The 26522-nt window shown below is 48.6% G+C and overlaps 2 protein-coding genes and 1 long non-coding RNA gene across 6 annotated transcripts in view; 2 read left to right on the top strand and 1 right to left on the bottom strand.

The window, feature by feature from the left end:
- Positions 1 to 21778, bottom strand: part of LOC144339659 (uncharacterized) — a 35386-nt gene extending 13608 nt beyond the window's left edge. For 2 of the 3 annotated variants that reach the window (XR_013414919.1, XR_013414921.1), the window contains exons 1-3: positions 21675 to 21778; positions 17874 to 17991; positions 12590 to 12645 (exon numbers count right to left, since the gene is read on the bottom strand). This is a non-coding gene — a long non-coding RNA (uncharacterized LOC144339659). The remainder of the gene's footprint in view (positions 1 to 12589; positions 12646 to 17873; positions 17992 to 21674) is intronic. The other variant, XR_013414920.1, reaches the window with a different exon arrangement.
- Positions 1270 to 12899, top strand: CBR3 (carbonyl reductase 3). Its single transcript, NM_001193746.3, is given in 3 exon segments — positions 1270 to 1657; positions 4023 to 4130; positions 12410 to 12899. Coding segments are annotated over 3 exon segments (834 nt in total). The 5' UTR covers positions 1270 to 1368; the 3' UTR covers positions 12847 to 12899.
- A 470-nt stretch (positions 21779 to 22248) lies between the features above and the next one.
- The window catches only part of DOP1B (DOP1 leucine zipper like protein B), a 123159-nt gene continuing 118885 nt past the window's right edge, over positions 22249 to 26522 (top strand). The window contains exon 1 of one of the 2 annotated variants that reach the window (XM_015132917.3): positions 22249 to 22408. The gene's annotated coding sequence lies outside the window, so the exon portion shown is untranslated. Of the gene's footprint in view, positions 22409 to 23042; positions 23063 to 26522 lie in introns of those variants that run through there. The other variant, XM_077995786.1, reaches the window with a different exon arrangement.

Genomic DNA, 26522 nt, shown 5'->3' with positions numbered 1-26522 from the left:
TTTGTTTTTGTTTTGAGAAGGAGTCTCACTCTGTTGCACAGGTTGGAGTGCAGTGGCATGATCTCGGCTCACTGCAACCTCCGCTTCCCAGGTTCAAGCAGTTCTCCTGCCTCAGCCTCCTAAATAGCTGGGATTACAGATACACGCCACCACACCCAGCTAATTTTTGTATTTTTAGTAGAGATGGGGTTTCACCATGTTAGTCAGGCTGGTCTTGAACTCCTGATCTCGTGATCCACCCGCCTCAGCTTCCCAAAGTGCTGGGATTACAGGTGTGAGCCACCGCATCCAGACCAAATGATCTTTAGGAGAAAAAAGGAAATACTGGGGTAAGCACAGTAGGAGATCACAGCAGGGGCCCACCTCCGGAACCTCAAGTAAGGACCTGAGAGAGAAGGTGGAGTCAGAGTAACAGACACAGGCAGGTTAGCCAGCTCTGCATGGAAAAGACTGAGTTGTGATGATGTCACAGTTCTCCCCAAATCTCAAAGTCACTGATCAAACAACTCAGTTTACACTGAAGACGATGGATGGGGCTCTAATTTGGTGCCCACAGCTTGACACGCCTTTGGGAATTTGGTTTCAGTTTAACTTTCTTTGCCGGTACACAGATCTCACTGTGAGAATATATGATCAATCCAGATCTCTATGGATCTATATCCTCCTTGGGCAAACCTAAATGCAGACACTTTTAGCACCCATAGGAGTTAAGTCAGGATTAAATAAGAACATTCCCTCCCACTTGGGGGCACATTCGCTGGGAATCCCAGAGCGATGTCGCCTGCCCACACCTGCTAGGTGTGCTCACAGGGCATCTAATTCCCTCTCCTGAGTTCCTTTTAAGCAAGCAAGGGGATCTATGTCCAGAGAAGCAGTTACTGTGTCTAAGTAAAGTTACTGCATCTTAGGAAAAGGCAAACATTCGCATTTTGCGTGCATGATGGGCGCACACCCAAGAAAATTACTCAGCACTTGTTTTTCTCACTTTGGGGTTTTCCCAAAATAACTTCTTCAGTCCAGCTGCCATGAATCTGGAGCCCCCGACTGACCCATCAAGGTTCGATTTGGCTTCAGACACCTCTCAGATCACTCTGCGGCTCAGAGCCCGGATCCTGAAGGGCGCATCGTGGGCAGGGGGCGGGCCCAGGAGTTGGAACAGAAGGCACAGACGGCCCCTCCTCGGAGGGGAGGGACCGAGGCCGGGGCCTTGTTCTTTAAGACTCGCAGCGCTGGATCTTAGTCTGCGCGGCGGCATTGACACTAGCGGCATTGACACTAGCTGGGCTCCTCGGGGCGCGCCCCAGGTGGTCCGAAGCCTGGTCCGCCCTCCAGGTGTCCACGCAGGTGTCCCGCGCGCCCGGGTCAGTCATGTCGTCCTGCAGCCGCGTGGCGCTGGTGACCGGGGCCAACAGGGGCATCGGTTTGGCCATCGCGCGCGAATTGTGCCGACAGTTCTCGGGGGATGTGGTGCTCACCGCGCGGGACGTGGCGCGGGGTCAGGCGGCCGTGCAGCAGCTGCAGGCGGAGGGACTGAGCCCGCGCTTCCACCAACTGGACATCGACGACCTGCAGAGCATCCGCGCCCTGCGCGACTTCCTGCGCAAGGAGTACGGCGGGCTCAATGTGCTGGTCAACAACGCGGCAGTCGCCTTCAAGAGTAGGTGCAGGGCTTGGATTGGGGCCCCCTGGAGCGCTCCGAGGGTGCGGGGCGGCCAGCCGCAGGCTCCCCACCCAACCACTTGAGTGACCAAGGAGGGTGGCGCCGGCCCCTAGGGATGCGCTCAGCCCACGCCTCCCGCGAGGCGGTTTTCGCTTTCCGTGATTCGCTGAGCCCCAGGCGGGCCCGGGCGACAGACACAGGGCGCCCCGCCCGCCGGCCTGTGTGGGCCTGTGCGCGGCCCGGGGCCCTCCCCGAACTGTCAGCCGCTGCTGTGTGCAGGAAAACTGGCCTCCTGGGAGGCGGCAACGCCCTGCTGGAGTTCATCAGCTTTCCTTCCAACGCAAGAAACATTTTCTCTGCAAAGAAAGTGTCACCGCTCGCTTTGGGCTTTCGCTTTCCTTGAAAGGGCGCATTCATAGATGCCCGGAGGCATTTGCTTGGGGAAGGAAATGAATCGCTAGAACAGGATTAGCGCGCACTTGCACTTGGTGGACTTCACAATTTGTGTAATGCAGAGCTTTGATAGGCTCTGACCAAAAGGAAGCGAGCCCTCTCGTTCCCTCCCCCGGGGAGCTTATGTTTGTTATAAAACATGTGTGTGTGGTCTTAAAAGCATCTTCCTTAAGGAGAGGGGCGGGGATCAGATTACTTATTCTAACTACTACTGAAGAAAATTACAGGACGGGCGCAGTGGCTCACGCCTGTAATCCCAGCACTTTGGGAGGCCGAGGCAGGAGAAACGCTTGAACCTTGGAGGCAGTGAGCCGAGATCGCGCCACTGCACTCCAGGATGGGCGACAGAGCGAGACTCCGTCTGGAAAAAAAAAAAAAAAAAGTTACCACGGAGAAATAAACAGGCCGGCTTCACCTCCAACCTAGTGGGGGGGGGAGGGGGGAGCCTAAGAGGGAGTGAAATGAAGGATGGGGGAGCAGAAGTCTCCACTCATCCCTTTGGCCCTAGGCACTCTGCATTGTTGTACACGGGGACCTGAGACTTTCTTTGACCCGCACCGGCAACTCAGCCAGCCGGCTTTCTGGGAGCTGGGGTGCAGGAGTGGGGATTAACACCCCTAAAGCAGCCCTCAGTCATGGGCTGAGAAATTGGCGGATAAATACCCGGCTTCCTGGACGACAGGCGGAGGGACTTCCCCTTGCCTTTCAAAGTGTAGGGAATGGACCAGCAGCAGCTGCAAACCCGGGCACTCATGGCAAGGCAGAATCTCCCGCCTTGCCCCACACCTGCTGAATTAAAATCTGCATTTCCGCTGGACCCAGTGGCTCACGCCTGTAATCCCAGCACTTTGGGAGGCTGAGGCAGGCAGATAACCTGAGGTCAGGAGTTCAAGACCAGCCTGGGAAACATGGTGAAACCCTGTCTCTACTAAAAATGCAAAAATTAGCTGGGCATAGTGGCTCACTCCTGTAATCCCAGCTACTCGGGAGGCTCAGGCACAAGAATCACTTGAACCCAGGAGGCAGAGGTTGCACTGAGAGGAGATCATGCCCCTGCACTCCAGCCTGGGCAACAGAGCGAGACTCAGTCTCAAAAAAAAAAAAAAAAAAAAAAAGAAAAGAAAAGAAAAAAGAAAAGAAAAAAAAAATCTGCATTTCAACAGAATCCCCAGCTCCCTCCTATGCACCTTTGAGAAATGGTAGTCAAAGCCAAGTGTTCTCAAGGTGTGGCTAGAGACCAATAGCTGTCACATCATCTGGGAACTTAGCAATGCAAACTCAGGCCAGGTGCGATGGCTCACGCCTGTAATCCCAGCACTTTGGAAAGCCGAGGCGGGTGGATCACTTGAGGTCAGGAGTTGGGGACCAGCCTGGCCAACATGGCGAAACCCCATCTCTGCAAAAAATAAAAAAATTAGCCAGGCGTGGTGGCACGTGCCTGTAATCCCAGCTACTCCAGAGGCTGAGGCAGGAGAATCGCTTGAACTCCAGAGGTGGAGGTTGCAGTGAGCCGAGATTGTGCCACTGCACTCCGGCCTGGGTGACAGAGTAAGACTCCATCTCGGAGAAAAAAAAAAAAAGAAAGAAAGAAAAAGAAAAAAGAAAGAAAAGAAATGTAAATTCTGGAGCCCTACTCCAGCCCTTTGCAATCAGAAACTCTGATGGTGAGGCCCAGAAAGCTGTGTTTTAACAGCTTACAAGTGATTCGGACGATTCACTTGTGATTCGGTGACTCTACAAGTGATTCGGATGCACACTAAAGTTTGAGAATCACTGACCTCGTTTTTAAAAATTGTTTTAAAATTAACTTTTTTTTCCCTTTAGTTGTTCGGAGTTAGGATCCACATTGTCATGTGAGTTTCAGGGGGAAAAATATGACTTTCTTTCTGTTTCTTTCTCTTTCTGAAAGGTGATGATCCAATGCCCTTTGACATTAAAGCCGAGATGACACTGAAGACAAATTTTTTTGCCACTAGAAACATGTGCAACGAGTTACTACCGATAATGAAACCTCATGGTAAGCCCAGCGTGTGGACAGTCGGGTTGCTTCCCTCAGTAAGAAGCGGGCCACAGGCTCCTCGGAGCAGGGCTGCCCTGCAGAAATCACTCAGCGGTGCTAGTTCTCTGAAGGGGGAAAAATAGAAAATGGCTTCATTTTCCCAGTGTTTAGCTTCTCACTCCAACATTTAAGGTTTTGTTTTTTTTTGTTTTTTTGCAGGGGTGTGGGTGGTGGGAAGAAATTTTGCTCTTGTGCAGGCTGTAGTGCAATGGTATGATCTTGGCTCACTGCAACCTCCACCTCCTGGGTTCAAGCAATCCTCCTGCCTTAGCCTCCCGAGTAGCTGGGATTACAGGTACCCACAACCACCACCACCACGCCTGGCTAATTTTTTATATTTTTAGTAGAGATGCAGTTTCACCATGTTGGCCAGGCTGGTTTCAAACTCCTGACCTTCAGGTGATCCACCCACCTTGGCCTCCCAAAGTGGTGGAATTACAGGCATGAGCCACTACGCCCAGCCTTAGCTTTAAGTTTCAAAGGTAAGTATGACATATCATAATGCTTTGGGATCCATGTCATGAACTCAATCCCAGAATGATAGAATGTTGTGAGTTCCCAAAGGCCTCTTGCCTCTGGTCAATCTCATGAGTCCTCCAGCCCTCCAAGGTGATGGGCCCACATCTAGCTCATCTCTGGACCTTGGTATCTGTTCTAGCATTACGACTTTTCCTATATTCCTTTCTTCTTGTACCAAACTTTCTCAAGTTGATTCAGAAAATCCAAAAGAAGTTTTCATTCTTTTTTTTTTTTTTTTTTTTTGAGACAAAGTCTCGCTCTGTCATCCAGGCTAGAGTACAGTGGCGGGATCTTGGCTCACTGCAGTCTCCACCTCCCAAGTTCAAGGGATTCTCCTGTCTCAGCCTCCCAAGTAGCTGGGATTACAGGTGTGCACCACCATGCCCAGCTCATTTTGTATTTTTAGTAGAGATGGGATTTCACCATGTTGACCAGGCTAGTCTCAAACTCCTAACCTCAAGTGATCCACCCACCTCTGCCTCCCAAAATGCTGGGATTACAGGTATGAGCCACCGTGCCTGGACTAGAAATTTTCTTTATTAGGAAATATCTTGCCTATACCTGCAGGTGTTCAATAAATGTTACTGTTATACTTTTCCTACAAATATTGGAGTGCCTGCCATATTCCAGGCATTATGCTGGGTTCTGGGTGTGCAATGGTGAGCATTATAGACAAGGACCATCTCATGAAAGTCTAGCAGGGGAGACAACCATTAGCAAAGAATCTGAAGTGTGAAATGACAGCTGGGCTGGGGGACAGGGAAGCTTGCTTCCTTGAGGATTTTCTTCCCCAAGAAGTTAACTGTGGATTCTTAGAACTGTGGTTCTTATTTAAATTGTTTTTTTTTTTTTTTTTTTTTGACAGAGTCTTGCTCTGTTGCCCAGGCTGGAGTGCAGTGGCAGATTTCAGTTCACTGCAACCTCCACCTTCCGGGTTCAAGGGATTCTCCTGCCTTAGCCTCTTGAGTAGCTGGGACTACAGGCATGTGCGACTACGCCCAGCTGATTTTTATATTTTTAGTAGACACAGGGTTTTGCCATGTTGGCCAGGCTGGTCTTGAACTCCTGACCTAAAGTGATCCACCTGCCTCAGCCTCCCAAAGTGCTGGGATTACACACGTGAGCTACTGCACCTGGCCAGAAGTGTGCTTTTCTTAATTTAACATTTTGAATAATGATTATTGACCAGGTGTGGTGGCTCATGCTGTAATGTCAGCACTTTGGGAGGCTGAGGCAGGAAGATCACTTGAGCCCAGGAGTTTAAGACCAGGCTGGAAAACACGGCAAGATCCTCGTCACTTTTTAAAAAAACAACCAAACAAACCAAACGAACAAAATTATCTCTGGATGCAAAAACTTGTTTTTTTTTTCTCTTGAGACAGTCTCCCTCTGTTGCCCAGGCTGGAGTGCAGTGGAACAATCTCGACTCACTTCAACCTCTGCCTCTCAGGTGCAAGCGATTCTCCTGCCCCAGCCTCCCAAGTAGCTGGGGTTATGGGTGAGCACCACCACACCCAGCTAATTTTTTTGTATTTTTAGTAGAGACGGAGTTTCACCATGTTGGCCAGGTTGATCTGGAATTCCTGACCTCAGGTTATCCACCTTCCTTGGCCTCCCAAAATGCTGGGATTACAAGCTTGAGCCACTATACCCAGCCGTAAAAACTTCTTAACCTAAGAAGGTGAATGGTGAGAGATGCATTTGTACTCTCTCAATTTCTTAGTGGGATGAGATCATAGAAAGCCTGCAGGGAGAACTGGAGGTGCTTTGAAAGGGGATGGAGTTTCTAAATGCAAATCTAAGCCAATATAAATGCACATTTTAAAAACTCTCCTTTTTACACAAAAGGTAACATTTCATACAATGTTCGCCACTTGGCTTTCTTTACTCCCTATGTCTGGGGCTCTCTCCAGATTTGGTCAGGAAGCTTTTCTCTTTTTTGTGGCTGCATAGGGATGCAGCCATTGTAGGGATGTCTTTTACTCAGGGTTGGGAAGTTTTCTCCTGATAAATTTTTGAATGGGAACTTGAGAGCTGCAAGCTATTAAAGACACCTTTAAAACTCCATCCCCTTTCAGAGCACCTGCAGTTCTCCCCGCAGGCTTTCTACAATCCCATCTTCCTAAGAAACTGAGCAAGTACAAGAGTACAAGTACAATTCCTACCATTCACCTTTTTAGGTTAAGAAGTTTTTGCAGCCAGGTGCGGTGGCTCACACCTGTAATCCCAGCACTTTGGGAGGCCAAGGCAGGTGGATCACGAGATCAGGAGATCAAGACCATCCTGGCCAACACGGTGAAAGCCCGTCTCTAATAAAAATACAAAAAACAATTAGCCAGGCATGGTGGTGGGTGCCTGTAGTTCTAGCTACTCAGGAGGCTGAGGCAGGAGAATGATGTGAACCTGGGAGGCAGAGCTTGCAGTGAGCCAAGATCGTGCCACTGCACTTCAGCCTGGGCGACGGCACCACACTCCATCAAAAAAAAGGAAGGAAGGAAGGAAGAAAGGAAGGAAGGAAGGAAAGGAGGGAGGGAGGGAGGGAAGGAAGGAAAGGAGGGAGGGAGGGAGGGAAGGAAGGAAGGAAGGGAAAAGAAAATATCATAAGAATGCACTTAATCCTGAGTAACATAGGGAGACCCCATCTCTACACAAAAAATGAAAATTAAAAGTTAGCTGGGCATAGCGGCATGCTGCAGCTTCTCGAGAGACTGAGGTGGGAGGATCGCTTGGGCCCTGGAGGTTAAGGCTGCAGTGAGCTATGATTGCGCCACGGTACTCTAGCCTGGGTGACAGAGCAAGACTTTCTCTCAAACAAACAAACAATCAAAAAATGCATTTAATGCATCTGACCTACCAAACACCATAGATCAGCCTCACGTAGCTTTAAAGTGCTTTGAACGCTTACGTTAGCCTGTAGTCCAGCAAAGTCATCTAACACAAAGCCTATTTTATCATAAAGTGTTGAGTATCTTCTGTAATTTATTGAATCTGTACTGAAAGTGAAATGCAGAATGGTTGTATGGGGGCTCCAAATACAGATTCTGCAGAATGCATATCGCTTGCCTCACCCATCAGTGAAATCAGTAAGTCCTAAGTGGAACGAACCATCAGAAGGGAGGGACCATCTGTATTTGACTTGCTTATTTGTTCGAGGTTCTGAGTAAATAGGCCAAGCAACTACTAAGCCACTAGAGGGAGCAACTTGCCTACTCTTTCTAGAGCAAGGCAGCAGGTGTTTCGGGACTGGTGGGGCCACCTGGACCTCAGTGGAGGGTGGTGTGGGTGCAGCCCTTCCCAGGGCGGGTGACCCACCTGGCTGACGAAGCTGACCGTCAGCCCCTGGCCTCTCTCCCAGAGGTGTGCCTTCAGATCAAAGAGGACACCTCCTCCCCTTAAGAGGATTTGTTTCCTCGAAGGCACAGCTTCTATGATCTGTGTTTTATTTCTTCCTTTCCCTTTTACATTTAATTCCTTGTAGCCACCAAGTTTTTGAGAACAAAGCTGTTTAGGAAGCAATGAAGAACACAACATCACTGATGTAGTATTCCTGGCCAAAATATTGATGTGACTCTCATCATGAGAAAATCAGACCAATTCACTTTGAGAGAAATACCACCAAATAATGGTCTACAGTCTTCAAAAAAAAAAAAAGGTCATTGCAAACTACTCTACATTAAAATATATGAAAGAGATGAGACAATTAAATGCAATCCATGGGCCAGGCGTGGTGACTCATGCCTGTAATCTCAGCACTTTGGGAGGCCAAGGTGGGCAGATCATGAGGTGAAGAGATCGAGACTATCCTCGTTAACATAGTGAAACTCCATCTCTACTAAAAATATAAAAAAATAGCCGGGCATGGTGGTGGGCGCCTGTAGTCCCAGCTACTTGGGAGGCTGAGGCAGGAGAATGGCGTGAACCTGGGAGGTGGAGCTTGCAATGAGCGGAGATCGCGCCACTGCACTCCAGCCTGGGCAACAGAGCAAGACTCCGTCTCAAAAAAAAAAAAAAAAAAAAATGCAATCCATGATCCTACTTTGGACCCTGGATTAAAACAAACAAAAACTATAAAAGAACATTACTGGGACAATTTGGACACATTTGAATATGGGCTATATTTTAGATAATAGTGTCATGTAACGATAAATGCCTAGCATGTGGTCATAACTGTAGTAATGTAGGGGAATGCCCTTGTTACCATATATAATACTAAAGTGTTTAAGATGAAGGTTTATGATATCAGCAACTTGGAGAGAAAAAGGAACAGAGAGGGAAAAGCAAACATAGCAAAATATTAACAATTAGTGAACTTAGGTGAAGGATATAGGGTGTTTATCGAACTATTCTTGCAACTTCTCTGTAACAGGAAAGAAATACATACATTCACTTCATCTTTGAAGGTGAGAGAGAGAAGGAAAGAAATACTGAATAGTACTAGGTATCTGGGGGGATGAGTGAGGTGCTAGTTTCCAAGGACAGAGTGAGGGTCTCTCTTGTGGAATTGGGGTCCATAAGAATGTGCAGCTCCCCTGCAATGGGAACCTGTGGGGAATGCCAATCAGAAAATGAAATAAAATCTACAGATCCAGCCAGTATGGTGGCACACGCCTGCAACCCCAGCACTTTGGAAGGCTGAGGAAGGCAGATCACCTGAGGTCAGAAGTTTGAGACCAGCCTGGCCAACATGGTGAAACTCCATCTCTACTAAAAATACAAAAATTAGCTGGGCGTGGTGGCACACACCTGTAATCCTAGCTACTTGGGAGGCTGAGGCAGGAGAATCGCTTAAACTCGAGAGATGGAGGTTGCAGTGAGCCGAGATCGTGCCACTGCACTTCAGCCTGGATCACAGAGCAAAACTCTATCTCAAAAAACAAACAAACAAACAAAAAAACTAGAGATCCTACTGGACACAGAGAATATGCATTTGGAATAATATGTAAGAAAAGAACTCCCTAAAATTAGTGGGGTTTGATGCTGATGAAATGTGTAAATTAACACATTTACTGGTTTTTGGATTTCTACCAGTACTTCAAATTGTTGTAAAATATTTGGCCTGCATATTTGTTTCTGTGGGCACAATTGTCCCTTTAGTAGCTGTGAATTATGATCAACATGAATATTCATAATCTAATGAATATTAATATTATCAAATAGGGACTAAAAAGTAATGAAATCAGGCCCGATGCAGTGGCTCACGTCTGTAATCCTAGCACTTTGGGAGGCAGAGGCAGGCAGATCTCCTGAGCTCAGGAGTTTGAGACCAGCCCAGCCAACATGGAGAAACTCCGTTTCCACAAAAAATACAAAAATTAGTCAGGCGTGGTGGTGTGTGCCTGTGGTCCCAGCTACTTGTGGGGCTGAGGCAGGAGGATCACTTGAGCATGGGAGGTGGAGGCTACAGTGAGCTGAGATCTTGCCACTGCACTCCAGCTTGGGTGGCAGAGTGAGATTCTGTCTCAAAAAATAAAGTAATGACATAAAAACCAGGATGGAAAAACAGCCCATTCCACATGTGAAGTATCCATAATGAAGGACAGACAGAGTCATCCCCAGGGATTCCTTACTGCTGCTGGTTGTGGCACTAAGGAATTGGGGTGGCTGCCCACGGTCCTAGGAAATTGGGTGTGCCTAGGAAATTGAGAGCATTAGTCCTTAGGGTGAGAGCACTGTCCCTCAGAAAGCAGGTTTATAAGTACTTGGAGTGTGTATGCTGGGGAGGAGTGGTTTCCTAAAACTGCCGGGGGCTGGGCACACGGTGGCTCACACCTGTAATCCCAGCACTTTGGGAGGCCAAGGCGGGTGGATCACTTGAGGTCAGGAGTTCAAGCCCATTATGGCCAACAGGTGAAACCTCATCTCTACTAAAAAAATACAAAAATTAGCTGGGCGTGGTGGCGCACACCTGTCGTCCCAGCTACTTGGGAGGTTGGTGCAGGAGAATCACTTGATCCTGGGAGGCGGAGGTTGCAGTGAGCCGAGATTGTGCCACTGCACTCCAGCCTAGGTGACAGAACGAGACCCTGTCTCACAAAACAAAATTTAAAAATTTTAGGCTGGGTGCAGAGGCTCACACCTATAATCCTAGCACTTTGGGAGGTCGAGGCGAGCAGATCACTTCAGGTCAGGAGTTCAATACCAGCCTGGCCAACATGGCAAAACACCGTCTCTACTAAAATTACAAAAATTCGCTGGGTGTGGTGACGGGCACCTGTAATCCCAGCTACTTGGGAGGCTGATGCAGGAGAATTGCTTGAACCCGGGAGTCAGAGGTTGCAGTGATCTAAGATTGCACCATTGCACTCCAGCATGGGTGATAGAGCAAGACTGTGTCTTAAAAATCAATCAATCAATCAATAAATTTAAAAGTAAAAATAAAACTGCTTGGGGAATCTACAAATTTACTACCGATAGAGCAAGACTATGTCTTTAAATAAATAAATAAATAAATAAATAAATAAATTTAAGTAAAAGTAAAAATAAAACTGCCTGGGGAATCTACAAATTTACTACCTCACCCATCTCTCAGAGAATCCATGAGAAAGGGAGCCCTTCTCACTGATGGAGGTGTGTTCTTCCCCTTGGGAGCATAGGGCCAAAAAAATATCAAAACCCATGGGTGCATAGATTTTATGCCTTCTATAGTCACATTTTAAATTTTTTTAAAAATTTCATTGTTACTTTTTGAGAAAGGGTCTCATTCATGTCACCCAAGCTGGAGTGTAGTGGAGTGTAGTGGTGTGATCATGGCTCACTGCAATTTCTACTTCCTGGATTCAGGTGATCCTCTTACCTCAGCTTCCTGAGTAGCTGAGACCACAGGCACATGCTACCACACCCAGCTAATTTTTGTATTTTTAGTAGAGATAGAGTTTTGTCACATTGCCCAGGCTGGTCTTGAGCTCCTGGGTTCAAGTGATCCAGCCCTCTCGGCCTCCCAAAGTGCTGGGATTACAGGCATGAGCCACAGTGTCCAATCACTTTTTTGTTTTTAATCAGCAATTAAACCTGCACAATGGCCAGGCGTGGTGGCTCACGCCTATAATCTCAACACTTTGGGAGGCTGAGACAGGCAGATCACTTGAGATCAGGAGTTCGAGACCAGCCTGGCCAACATGGTGAGACCCTGTCTCTACTAAAAATACAAAAATTAGCCAGGTGTGGTGGTGGGCACCTGTAATCCCAGCTACTCAGGAGGCTGAGGCAGGAGAATTGCTTGAACCTGGGAGGCGGAGTTTCCAGTGGGTCAAGAGGGCATCACTGCACTCCAGCCTGGTCAACAGGGCGAGACTCTATCTCAAAAAAAAAAAAAAAAGGCGAGGTGTGGTGGCTTATGCCTGTAATTCCAGCACTTTGGGAGGCCGAGGCGGGCAGATCACGAGGTCAGGAAATCAAGACCATCCTGGCTAACACAGTGAAACCCGTCTCTATTAAAAATACAAAAAAATTAGCCGGGCATGGTGGCGGGCACCTGTAGTCCCAGCTACTCGGGAGGCTGAGGCAGGAGAATGGCATGAACCCGGGAGGCGGAGCTTGCAGTGAGCCGAGATTGCACCACTGCACTCCAGCCTGGGCGACAGAGCGAGACTCCGTCTCAAAAACAAGCAGACAAACAAACAAAAAAACCCCTGCACAATGACTCAATTATATGTTTGGTATATTCAACCAATGGTTGTATCTCTGTGATATGCTTTCATATTTTTCTCACTCTGTTTCAGGGAGAGTGGTAAATATCAGTAGTTTACAGTGTTTAAGGGCTTTTGAAAACTGCAGTGAAGATCTGCAGGAAAAGTTCCACAGTGACACACTCACAGAGGGAGACCTGGTGGATCTCATGAAAAAGTTCGTGGAGGACACAAAAAATGAGGTGCATGAGAGGGAAGGCTGGCCCAGCTCACCTTACGGAGTGTCCAAGTTGGGGGTCACGGTCTTATCGAGGATTCTGGCCAGGCGTCTGGATGAGAAGAGGAAAGCCGACAGGATTCTGGTGAATGCGTGCTGCCCAGGACCAGTGCAGACAGACATGGATGGGAAATACAGCATCAGGACTGTGGAGGAGGGGGCTGAAAGCCCTGTCTACTTGGCCCTCCTACCTCCAGATGCCACTGAGCCACAAGGCCAGCTGGTCCATGACAAAGTTGTGCAAAACTGGTAAACATCTGCTTCGGAGCTTGATGCTTAATAAAGGTTGGTGGAATGAATGAATGATGTTGTGGTTTGATTCCCTTTCTGTTCTTTTTTTTTTTTTTTTTTTTTGAGATGGAGTCTCGCTCTTGTCGCCCAGACTGGAGTGCAGTGGTGCGATCTCAGCTCACTGCAACCTCTGCCTCCTGGGTTCAAGCTGTTCTCCTGTCTCAGCCTCCTGAGGAGCTGGGATTACCAAGAGTCTGCCATCACGCTTGGCTAATTTTTGTAATTTTCGTAGAGACAGGATTTCACCATGTTGGCCAGGCTGGTCTCGAACTCCTGACCTTGGTTTATCTGCCTGCCTCGGCCTCCCAAAGTGCTGGGATTAAAGGCGTGAGCCACGGCACCCAGCCTTTTTTATTTTTTCTTCTTCTTTGTTTTTGTTTTTGTTTTTGAGATGAAGTTTCACTCTTGTTGCCCAGGCTGGAGTGCAATGGCATGATCTCGGCTCACCGCAACGTCCACCTCCCAGGTTCAAGTGATTCTCCTGCCTCAGCCTCTTGAGCAGTTGGGATTACAGGCATGTGCCACCACACCTGGCAAATTTTGTATTTTTAGTAGAGATGGGGTTTCTCCATGTTGGTCAGGCTGGTCTCGAACTCCTGACCTCAGGTGATCTGCCTGCCTTGGCCTCTCAAAGTGCTGAGATTATAGGCGTGAGCCATCACACCCAGCCTCTTTCTGTTCTTGAAAAGGAATGTTCATAAGAATCTCTCTGGGAGAAAGGTGTCTAGTTCTGGAATCTGGAGCTGAACAACCTTGCTATGCCCAACTCTTTAGCCTGAGAGGGAGAAGAACATAGTCTCAAATTTTAGTGGGCATCAGAACCACCTGAAGGGCTGATTAAAACAGATTGCTGGTTCCCCTCACCACACCAATTCACTTCATTTCTAACAAGTTCTCAGGTGGTACTGACACTGCTGGTCCTGGGACTGCACTTAGAACCACTGGCATAGCAAGTGGTTTTAGAACTATGGAGCCATTTTCCAGCTGTTCCTTGCTGTTTCCAGTTTTTTGATTCTGTAAGGGTGATGCTTTATCCTCTATTTCCTTAGCTCTGCAAGCTTTCTTTGCATCTCATTCTGTTTTGAGTATATTTTTGTTGGTTCTTATACTTTTTTTTTTTTTTTTGTCTGAGACAGCGTCTCAGTCTGTTGCCCATGCTGGAGTACAGTGGCACAATCTCAGCTCACTGCAACCTCCACCTCCTGGGTTCAAGCAATTCTTCTACCTCAGCCTCCCAAGTAGCTGGGACTACAGGCACCCAACACCACGCCCGGCTAATTTTTTGTATTTTTAGTAGAAATGGGGTTTCTCCATGTTGGCCAGGCTGGTCTCAAACTCCTGGCCTCCAGTGATCTGCCCACCCCAGTCTCCCAAAGTGCTGGGATTACAAGCAAGAGCCACCACACCTGGCTGGTTCTTATACTTATGAAGTAGTAGAGCTTGAGGGACTCAGAAGGAATATCTTCTTTAACTGGGACATGATTTCTTCTAGATTTTTCAGCTGGGTTTTGCATTCTGCATTCCTTCCCAGAATGTTTGCAAGGTTGCCCAGCCACCGCAACTTTATCCCTTTAGTTCTTTACCAAAACACATGCAGATGTCTTCTTCTTAACCTGTGTACACCCCCTGTGAACTACAGCCCAGAGTGATTCTTCAGTGGCTCCCTAAGCCTTTTTTTTTTTTTTTTTTTTTTTTAAATTTGAGACAGGGTCTTGCTTTGTTGCCCACGCTGGAGTGCAGTGGCATGATCATGGGTTACTGCAGCCTCGACCTCCAGGGCAAGAGACTTCCAAGACTAAAACTTCAAGTGATCCCCCCACCTCAGCCTCCTAAGTAGCTGGGACTACAGGCATGTGCCATCATGCCCAAATAATTTTTTAATTTTTGGTAGAGACAGGGTCTCACTATGTTGCCCAGGCTGGTCTTGTACTCCTGGACTAAAGCAATCTTCACTCCTTTGCCTCTTGAAATGCTGGGATTCCAGACATGAGCCACCGCACCCACCCTCTTTTATAATTTTTTTTTTCAGATAGTCTCGCTCTGTCACCTGGCTGGAGTGCAGTGGTGCCGTCTTGGCTCACTGCAACCTCCACCTCCCATGTTCAAGCAATTCTCCTGCCTCGGCCTCCCGAGTAGAGTGGCTGGAATTACAGGTGTGCACCATCATGCCTGGCTAATTTTTGTATTTTTAGTAGAGATGGGGTTTTGCCATGTTGTCCAGGCTGGTCTGGAACTCCTGACCTCAGGTGATCCGCCTGCCTCAGCCTTCCAAAATGCTGTGATTACAGGAGTGAGCCAGCACCTCTTTTATAATCTTTATGACAATAGGTGAGTTCACATTCCCTGCTTTCAAATGGGATTGGTTTTGCAACAGGCCTCCTGGCTTCAGGTTACACTCTGTGGAAAAAAGACTTGGAGACCAAGGAGCCTTCTGAAAAAGAAGAAATGCACTTGCAAAGGTTTGCAAGAGTGTCAAGGCTTCGGCAAGAATGGTTGGTCAAACAACAGAAATTCAGTGGAATTTAAATTCTGGCTGGCCACAGTGACTCAAGTCTGTGATCCCAGAACTTTGGGAGGCTGAGGCAGGAGGATCACCTGAGGTCAGGCGTTTGAAACCAGCCTGGGCAACACAGCAGGCCTCCATGTCTGCAAGAAAACACAAAAATTAGCCAGCATGTTGGCACACACCTGTAGTCCTAGCTACTTGGTAGGGTAAGGTGGGAGGGTCACTTGAACCCAGGAGTTCAAGGCTGCAGTGAGCTATGGTCATACTGTTATCAGGGGGTCCTTGCTCCCAGAGCTCCCAAGGTGATGGCCTCGTGCTCTCTGACCTGGGGTTCTTGGCCTCACGGATTCCAAGGAAGGGAATATTGGGCCATGCGGTCAGTGTTATAGCTCTACTAGAAGCCGTGGGTCATGGAAGAGAACCGTGGAACCCAGTGACTAGTGTTCAGCTCGATTAGGACGAACCCGGGAACTTAGCCGTGCAGGAACAACGGCAAGCCTTCATCCTGATCGGGAGTGGCAATGGGCGCCTCGCTGGATCAGGAGCACAGTGGACACCCTGCCGGATCCAGAGGGATGGAAGTCAGTGGCAGGTCTGCAATGGTGGCAAACAGCAGTGGTGGATGGCAAACAGCAGTGGTGGATGGCAAACAGCAGTGGTGGACGGCAAACAGCAATAGTAGACGGCGAGCGAAAGCTCAGCTCTAGCTGTAACAAACATGGACCAGAAGAGAGTGCAGGCCAGATGGAGTGGCTCATGCCTGTAATCCCAGCATTTTGGAAGGCCAAGGCAGACAGGTTGCTTGAGCCCAGAAGTTTGAGACCAGCCTGGACAACATAGCAAGACCCCTCTCTACAAAAATTCAAAAAAGATTAGGCGGGCGTGGTGGTGCACACCTGTAGTTCCAGCTACTTAGAGGCTGAGGTTGGGAGGATCACTTGAACCCGGGAGGTCAAGGCTGCAGTGAGCCATGATTGTGCCAGTGCACTTCAGCCTGAGTGACAGGACAAGACCCTGTCTCAAAAAAAAAAACCAAAACAACAACAAAAACATCCTTCAGCCTATTTGTATGTCACTGATTAAATCCAACATGCTCTTATAGTATTCATCTCAGGTCACAGCTCCTAAGACATTTTAATGGCTCCCTTCCTGGCTCTAAAAACATTTTAATGGCTTTCAACCAGCTTCCTGAGTATCTTTTATACTGTCATCTCCCTCTGCAGCCAAACTCCAGTCCTGCTAATGACGGGCAATAGCCCAGGAACCACAGAGCACTTCAGGCTCTGCCTGACAAACTCACAGACAGGAAGTGCATGAGAAAATGAACCCGTCCCTTTTATTTCTTCTTCCTCTTTTGTCTCTAACTAATCCTTTTTGTATAAGTGTGTAACCCACTTCCTCTTTTGTCTCTAGCCAGTCCTTTTTGGATAAGCATGTAGCTCACTTGGATGACCCTTAATTGTCAACTGCTGGTCAGAATGACATTTCTCATTCTTATGAGAAGGGCTGCCGTTGGCCCCTATTGGATGGTCTCCCCAGCACCCTCTTCCAATATATGAACTTCTGCCCTCCCCCGCCCCCCGCTTCCTTCCCATGTTTGCAGCGGCAGCAGCCACAAGGTGACCTTGCCTCTGTTGACTGCTCCAGCTGTAGATCTTTCCTCTAAAAAGAACCAGTTGGATTGGATCAGAGCTGTTACTGTGCATCCCACCTCATGTGCCTAAGGAGCAGAGGGAGCCAGCCATCACCAGAGAAGGAGGCCAACCATCAGGAGGAGCTTTTAAGCCAGGTGTGGTGGCTCCTGCCTCCAATCGCAGCACTTTGGGAGGTCAAGGCAGGTGGATGGCTTGCGCTCGTGAGTTTGAGACCAGCCTGGGTAACATGGTGATACCCTGTCTCTACAACATACATACAAAACTTAGCCAGGCTTGGTGGTACATGCCTGTAGTCCCAGCTACTTGGGGAGCTGGGGCAGGAGGATTGCTTGAGCCTGGGAGGTGGAGGCTACAGCGAGCCCTGTTTGTATCAGTTCACTCCAGCCTGGATGACAAAGCGAGACCCTGTCTTGGGGGGGAAAAAAAAAGGAATTGGCCCAAAGAGAAACTCCCTTCCCTGTCCTTAGATCATTCCTGAAATCTTGAGTTCTCAGAGATGCTCCAAGATACCCTTGTATCCTTAAAATATATTTTCCTTTTTCATAAGCTACATTGAATTGGGTAGTTGTTGCTTGCAATCAAAAGGAGCCTAACCAATAGAAGTGCATTAACATGTTTTATAGTATTGTGAGAGGAAAATAAATCTTGGGGCCCCAAAATCACTAAGCTAAAGGGAAGAGTTAAGCTGGGAACTGCTTAGGGCAAACCTGCCTTCCATTCTATTCAAAGTCACCTCTCTGTTCACTGAGACAAATGCATATCTGATTGCTTCATTTCGAGAGGCTCATCAGAAACTCAAAAGAATGCAACCATTTATCTCTTACCTACCTATGACCTGGAAGCCCCTCCATGCTTCCGGCTGTCCCGCCTTCGCCTGGAGTTGTCCCACCTTTCCGGACTGAACCAATGTACATCTTATACATATTGATTGATGTCTCACGTCTCCCTAAAATGTATAAAACCAAGCTGTGCCCCAACCACCTTGGGCACATGTTGTCAGAACCTCCTGAGGCTGTGTCATGGTTGCCCATCCTCAACCTTGGCAAAATAAACTTTCTAAATTAACTGAGACCTGTCTCAGATGTTGGGGGTTCACTGTATGCTGTAGGAAACAAACAACTGGGCTTGGAACCAAAAGGAGAAAAAAATCATGAATTGAGAACCTATGGCAAATTAGACCATATGTCCTGCTTAATGCTTTCCCAACATGGTTTTAGGTAATTCTGACTATAGTCCTTTGCCTTAGTTCATTTTGTGTTACTATAATGGAATATCACAAACTAGGTAATTTATAAAGAAAATAAATTTGCCTGGGCACAGTAGCTCATGCCAATAATCCCATAACTTTTGGAAGCCAAAGTGGGAGGATCACTTAAGGCCAGGAGTTCAAGGCCAGCCTGGGCAACATAGAGAGACCCCGTCTCTACAAAAACTAAAAATTAACCAGGTGTGATCATGCTCACCTTTAGTACTACCTACTTGGGAAGTTGAGGTAGGAGTATCACTTGTGCCCAGGAGTTTATGGCTGCAGTGAGCTATGATCATGCCACTTCACTCTAGCCTAAGCAACAGAGTGAGACTCTGTCACTTGTCTCAAAAAAAGAAAAAAAAAAAAAAGTGAGTTTATTTCTACAATTCTGGAGGCTGGGAAGTGCAAAAGCACGGCACTAGCATCTGGCAAGGGCCTGTTGGTGTGTCCCTACCATGGCAGAAGGCAGAAAACGGCGAGAGAATGATCACAAGGTACAAGCTAAACTCATCCTTCTATCAGGAATCCACTCCACTGATAAAGGTATTAATCCATTTATGAGGGCAGAGTCTTCACTCATGATCTTGAAGGTTTCACTTTGCAACATTGTTGGCTTGGGGATTATGTTTCTAATACATGACTTTAGGGGACACATTGAAACCACTGCATCCTTTAAGGTAGGAATCAATGTCATTTTTCAAATGAAGAAATAAGGGTTTGGAGAGGTTAATTAACTTGCCCAAGATCTCAGAGCTAAAGCCAAGATCATATCCAGGACTGACTACAAAGTCCTGTGGTCTCTAGTGCTTGGCAGATCCAGCTTCACTTTTGAGTCTAGAGAGTAGTAACTCTTTTGGTGTAAAAACTAAGGGAGATAATACATTAAATCTAAGTGTAAATTAGATTATGGTTAAAGTGTAAGTCATATGGTTATTATTAATAGATCCCCAAGTTAGCCTATATGTGAACTTTTCCATAGAGAAATGAAATATGGTTTAAATGCAGCATATTTTAAATGGATTATCTCATACAATGTGTTTTTTGTTTGTTTTATACTGTTTTTGTTGTTTTCTGAGACAGAGTCTTACTCTGTTACGCAGGATGGAGTGCAGTGACGCAATCTCGGCTCACTGCAACCTCCAACTCCCGGTTTCAAGTGATCCTCCTGCCTCAGCCTCCCAAGTAGCTGGGAGTACAGGCACGTGCCACCACGCCTGGCTAATACAATGTGTTTTTTAGACAACAGAGGAAGCCAGTGGTTCTTTCCATATCAGCTTTTCAGTGATACATTTTTCTTTTTTTTTTTTTTTTTTTTTTTTGAGACGGAGTCTCACGCTGTTGCCCAGGCTGGAGTGCAGTGGCGCGATCTCGGCTCACTGCAAGCTCCGCCTCCCGGGTTCCCGCCATTCTCCTGCCTCAGCCTCCTGAGTAGCTGGGACTACAGGCGCCCGCCACCGCGCCCGGCTAATTTTTTGTATTTTTAGTAGAGACGGGGTTTCACTGTGGTCTCGATCTCCTGACCTTGTGATCCGCCCGCCTTGGCTTCCCAAAGTGCTGGGATTACAGGCTTGAGCCACCGCGCCCGGCCCATTTTTCTTTTTTTTGAAACAGAGTTTCTGCTCTTGTTGCCCAGGCTGGAGTGCAGTGGCACCTTCTTGCCATCTCGGCTCATCACCGCAACCTCCCCCTCCTGGGTTCAAATTATTCTCCTGCCTTAGCCTCCTGAGTAGCTGGGATTACAGGCATGTGCCACCACACCCAACTAATTTTGTACTTTTAGAAGAGACAGGGTTTCTCCATGTTGGTCAGGCTGGTCTTTAACTTCCAACCTCAGGTCATCCGCCCGCCTCAGCCTCCCAAAGTGCTGGGATTACAGGCATGAGACACTGCACCCGGCCAGAATACTCAAATCTCAATGTTATACATTTACTGTCAATCCTGTCAGTATCAGTATATTGTACACAGTATACAGTAATTGACAGTATACTGTCAATTATAAATTGAGTTTTTTTAATGATTTACAAATGAATTTGTCAAAATTAAATTAACCCCACCCCCCACACACACATCCAGAGTCCTTTACAGATAGGTGGTATATGAATATAAGGTAAAAATTGTATGTGCATGGTAGCTTTGGCACAAATAGACTGGTTCTCTTTTTAATGTTAAGTGTAAAGCAGTTCTTTCATCTCTGTTCAGTGCAGTGTTGAGTGTGACTAGGATTTGCAGAAACTTAAAAAAAAAAATCACCTGCTTGCCATCTTTTTTTTTCTTTTTCTTTTCTTTTTTTTTTTTTTGCTGTTTTTGTTTGCTGCTTTTGTAAAACCAGTTTATCATATTCTCATTAGGAAATCAATCTTCATGAAATTAATTTTTTTTTTCCTGCTAACTGTGGCCCAATCTTTTCATTTCTCTCTGCTTCTATCGTAAGAGCATTCCTCAAATTGACCATGAGAGGATTTACATCTGGGGCACTTGGTATACGCCAAATGGAGACAAAATCAGAATCAGCAGCCTGGCTGGGCCACAGGTCCAGCATCCCAAACTATTAAAATATTCTTACTGTTTCCAGGGAAGTGTCAGATCCACTTTGGGATCTGATAATATACCCCTTCCCTAGAAACATGCATAAACACAAAGTGTCCTAAACAACTTTCACGTGCTCATACCTCCCCCACCTCCCAAGCTCATTGACTACTGCCTCGCCTTCACGAACTCCAGACCTGGTCTGAACATTTCTAAAGGACGCTCGGGGGTTAAAAGGAGCGACGCCACTGCAGAAATGACAGCCTTCATCCACAAGTGGCCCGCTTCGGGTTGGCTGGAGCCACAGCTGGGTGGGGACAGGCCTTGCACTGCCTAACAAGCACCATCCAGGTGCGTCCAGTCCTGAAGCGGTCGGACTGGACCGTCCAGGTCCCAGCGCTCGAGAGGACGGCAGGCAGGGGCTGGGATTGTCTGGAGATATGAATGCTTTCTAAGGTTGACGTCAAGGTCTCCTTCCTGAGCCACAGCCCACGTGACAAGCTCCGTCCAGGTAGAAATGATCTCATCTCTCCCGTCGCCCGGGGTCGGAAACCTGAGGCCCGTGCGGGCTGAGGCAACTTAGCGGGGGTCCTAAGCCGGCCGCGCCCTCTGCGACCTCTGCGCCCCAAGCGTGTGTGGAGGGCTTGGACGTGGTCCAGAAGGAAAAGATGGGGTGAACCAGGTGCCGCGCACCCTTCGAGGAGCCCCCGCTTCTCCGTTTCTGTGAATGACTCCAAAGCACCTCCGAGGGCCGATGCACACCCGGACGACCTTGGGCGGGCACTGACCATTGTCCCCTTCCACTCGGTTGTGTCGGGGGTCCCCAGGTGAGGCGCAGACGCCGCCCTACCCACCTGTACGAGGCCTTCCCCGGAGCAGCCCGGCTACGAAACGACGCCTATGGCGGGGAAGCTAAGGAAGACTCTCGGCCCTCACTCCGCGGCTGTGGCGACTGAATGGCCCCAGCACGCCGGGGCCCTCCCCAAGCTCTGCTCCCAAGCCGAAGCCCCGCCCTAACACCAATGGCCCACCTTCAGGCCCCGCCCCTGATCCCGCCTCCATGAGTCAAGCCTCGCCTTTCAGTCCAGCCCGGCCCGCCCAGGTCCCGCCCCTGCTGTTATGGCCCATCCCCCAGGCACCGCCCTCGATCCTGCCTTCATGAGTCAGGCCACGCCTTCCAACCCAGCCCTGCCTGCCGCAGCCCCGCCCCTGTACCGACGGCCCACTTCCAGGCCCCGCCCTTGATCCCGCCTCCATGGGTCAGGCCCAGTCTTCTAGTTCCGCCCGGCCCGCGGAAACCCCGCCCCCGCGTGCCTATGGCCCACCTCCAGGTTCCGCCCCTAACCCCGCCTCCAGGCGTCCAGCCCCGCCTTCCATCCCCGGCCCAAGCTCCGAGGCCCCGCCTCCAGGCTCCGCCCCGACCCCCGCAGTAAGGAAGAGCAGCCGCTGCTGGTTCTCAGGCGCGGCGCTTTATCGGTGGTTCTGGCTCCCGGCCGCGCCGCAGCCCCTGCCCAGTCTCTCTCCCTCAGCTCGGCGGGCTCCTCCGCGCCGCACGTGAGCGCGCCCGCCAACAGGGCCACTGCCGCGGGTAAGTCGTGCCCGCGCCCTGCCCGGCGTCCAGTCCTCAGCCGCTGGGCGAAGCCGGAGGAGCCTCGCGTCTCCTCCCCGCCGGCCCGCGGGCCCTTCCCCAGGTCCAGAGGGCTTGGGCGGCGCCGTGGGCGGCTCGGGGTGCAGGTGGTTTCCCGGCGCGCGGCCCGGGCCCGCGGCGCGCGCTGCTGCAGTGCAGGGGCGGGGAGCTCGGGGCCGTAGACCCGGAGGGCAGCTGGGAGACTGGGTGGGGTCCCCTCGGGTTACCCGACCCTGGCGCGGAGGATGTGATGCCGGCCACGCCCTCACCGAGCGGGGCGGCAGGTGCAGGTCAGGGGTGGATCGCGGCCCGCGCGCTCTCCCGGGGCGGGCCCACAGCGAGACGCTCAGCCTTTGTTTGCTCGTGCGGTCCTGGCTGGGGAGGAGACTGGGGACGCGGACCTGTGAGAACTGAGGGCTTTCCTCGTCGGGGAAGACCCCAGTCTTCCAGCCAGGCCTCAGGAGAAGGTATCCGGGCCGCAGTGCGCGCTCCGCCATCCTGGCCCCTGCGCCCTGCGGGGTTCCCGACTGCTCGCGTGGACTGTTACCCGCAGGTGTTGCCCCACACTCGCGACTGCAGCCCCGCAATTGGGAAGACTTTGCTAGGATTTTTTTGGTAAGGTGATGGAAGACCGTGCCTCCGGCCCCACAAGCCTCCTGGCATTAGGTGGCTTAAAATTTTTCCAGTACAATTTGATTACCACTCTGAAAGACCAAATTCAAAACAGTGTGTCCCACAGTTAAGACCATTGGTAATGAGTGTTTCTGTGCTGTAGACTAAGGATCGTTATCATTTTATTACTAATAGTACATATCTGTTATCTGTTGCTAAATGTTTTTGCTTATGTGGTAGGGTCACTGTGTCCTCATTTTCATCGAGCTCAGAAATGTTCCTTCATATAAACATATTTACAGTGAACTTTTTTGGGATCTGGCAGTTGGTTTTTCTCTTGAACTTGTTTTTTTCTTTTTCTATATTATTATTATTATTATTATTATTATTATTATTATTTTGAGACGAAGGTCTCACTGTGTTGCCCAGTCTGCTCTCAAACTCCTGGGCTCAAGCAATCCTTCCTCCTCGGCCTATTGAAGTGCTTGAATTACGGATATGAGCCACAGTGCTCAACCCTGAATTTGATTTTCTGTGAAATTAAAAATGGGTAAAGTGAGAGATTTCTTGCTGACGTTTTCGATTTTAAGGTATCTGAGTAGATACACTTCTTATGTGATTACTTCTTTGTGTGTCTAGTTATCTATAGGCTGTATAACTGTCGGGTTTACTGAACTGTTCAGTCTCTCACAGGAGACATATCTAGGATAGATTGCAAGATCATTGGCAAAAGAGCTATTTAAGGACTGAACCAATAATTTTATCACTAGCATAATGTACTGGAGACCCTGTACTATCTCACTTCCCTGAGCTCGAATCTGGTTCTGCCAGCTGCTGGGTGTGTGACCTGGGCAATTTTCCGAATGGCCTGACTTCCTAATACCCGTCTCACAGGACTCGTGTATTGCATCAAGAAATGCATGCGGCCCGGTGAGGTGGCTCACACCTGTAATCCCAGCACTTTGGGAGGTCAAGGGGGCGGATCACAAGGTCAGGAGATCAAGACCATCCTGGCCAACATGATGAAACTGCGTCTCTACTAAAAATACAAAAATTAGCCGGGCGTGGTGGCGCGTGCTGGTAGTCCCAGCTACTCTGGAGTCTGAGGCAGGAGAATTGCTTGAACCTAGGATGCAGAGGTTGCAGTGAGCCGAGATGGCGATACTGCACTCCAGCATGGCGACAGAGCGAGACTCTGTCTAAAAAAAAAAAAAACAAAAACAGAAAAAAGAAGAAAAGAAATGCATACATGAGGCCGGGTGCGGTGTCTCATGCCTGTAATCCCAACACTTTGGGAGGCCAAGGTGGGTGGATCACCTTAGGTCAGGAGTTCGAGACCAGCCTATCACCTTAGGTCAGGAGTTCGAGACCAGCCTGGCCAACATGATGAAACCCCGTCTCTACCGAAAATATTTTTTAAAAAATTAGCCAGGCATTGTGGTGGGCGCCTGTGATCCCAGTACTTGGGAGGCTGAGGCAGGAGAATCACTTGAACCCGAGAGGCAGAGGTTGCAGTGAACCAAGATCACACCATTTTACTCTATCCTGGGTGACAGGAGCGAGACTCCACCTCAAAAAACAAAAACAAAACAAAAAGGAGACCGGGCACAGTGGCTCACACCTGTAATCCCAGTACTTTGGGAGGCCGAGGCAGGAGGTTCACCTGAGGTTGGGAGTTCGAGACCAGCCTGACTAGCATGGAGAAACCTCATCTCTACTAAAAATACAAAATTAGCTAGGTGTGTTGGCACATGCCTGTAATCCCAGTTAGGAGGCTGAGGCAGGAGAATCGCTTGAACTCAGGAGGCGGAGGTTGCGGTGAGCTGAGATTGCGCCATTGCACTCCAGCCTGAGCAACAAGAGGGAAACTCCATCTCAAAAAAAAAAAAAAAAAAGAAAGAAAGAAAGAAAAAAAAGAAATGCATGCATTTTCTTGGAAAATGGTGAATTTTCCAAGCTCGCCCAGAAGACTTGCTTGGTAGCATACCACGTGCCCCCTATTTTGAAATAAAGGAGCTTGCATAAATGACAATTTCCAAACTTCTCACCTGTGCTGGTAGTTACACCAAATAGCACTTTCTTCATATGGCCAACCATAACATTGAACTGCTCCAGCTACCTGCTCTTACCTGGCTGATGCCCTCCTTGTCATGAGCAGTGGCGTCCCTTGCCCTCCACCTTCTAAATACACACCTTATTGTCAATACACACCTTATCACAGTCCTCTTCCTGGTAACTCCAGCCGCCCACACCTCTAAACTTTGAGGACTCCTCTGCCAGTGGCTGAGTTTCCTCTTGCTATCATCAGACTCTGTCATTTTGTCCACCCTCTGTCACTTATGTGTGTTAAAAAGAGCAAGGTCACTTTTTCCACCCTCTGACACTTATGTGTGCCATGTTAAACTGAGATTATGTATTTAGGTATTTTAATGTGAGCCACATTAAACTGGAATTATGTATTTAGGTACTTCTACTTTTAATAGGCTGTGAATGATGAGAGTAGGGACCATGTACTTCCACTTTTATTAGGCTGTGAACGATGAGAGTAGGGACCTTGTCTTATTTATGTTTCTTTCCCATGTTTAGACACTTAGAAGAGTGAACAGACTGTGCCCCATTGGAGTATTGCGGTGGTTTAGAGATGCTGGGTTTCAGAACTGTGAATTTTCTGGAAAAAATATAGTATGGACTGTTTGGATATATCAACTTAGTCTTTACTTGGCAAAAGGAACAAACTACCAGCTCTCATTACCATCTTTTCCTTAATATTTTCAAAACGTGTGAAGGCAGTTATTTCAGAAAAAGGGACAGGCCCTCCCAGGAATCTTGAGTAGACGGTCTTATTTTGTGGCTGGGTGTGCAAGGTGCAGTGTATTTTTGCAGAGAGGCATGAATGCAGAGGCTCTGTGGCAGGATGGGTTTGTCCTGGGGTTGGAGGGTGCAGTGAGAAGTGGGTAGAGTCTTGTAAGCTGGAAAAGGGGTTGTTTGGTTCTGTTTTGAGCTTCCTTTTCTTTTCTTTTCTTTTCTTTTTTTTTTTTTTTTTTTTGAGGCAACGTATCGCTCTGTCGCCCAGGATGGAGTGTGGTGCTGCAATCCCAGCTCACTGTAACTTCCACCTCCCAGGTTCAAGCGATTCTCCTGCCTCAGCCTCCCGAGTAGCTGGGATCACAGACATGTGCCACCGCACCGGGCTAATTTTTTGTAGTTTTAGTGGAGACAGTTTCTCCATGTTGATCAGGCTGGTCACAAACTCCTGACGTCCGGTGATCCACCCGCCTCAGCCTCCCAAAGTGCTGGGATTACTGGCGTGAGCCACTGCGCCCAGCCTTATTTGAAGCTTTATGGAAACAGTTTTAAACATGGCAGTTGTATGCATTGTGTTTTAAAAGGATTCTTGGAGCACTGTGTGTAAAAGCACTGGAAAGGGGCAAGTGTGGGAGAATCATTGGGAAGCTTCTGCAAA

The sequence above is a fragment of the Macaca mulatta genome, chromosome 3 (assembly GCF_049350105.2).
Source record: "Macaca mulatta isolate MMU2019108-1 chromosome 3, T2T-MMU8v2.0, whole genome shotgun sequence".
NCBI classification, from domain to species: Eukaryota; Metazoa; Chordata; class Mammalia; order Primates; family Cercopithecidae; genus Macaca; species Macaca mulatta.
The sequence above is the reverse complement of the archived record's forward strand: the minus strand, read 5'-3'. Positions and strand labels throughout refer to the sequence as shown.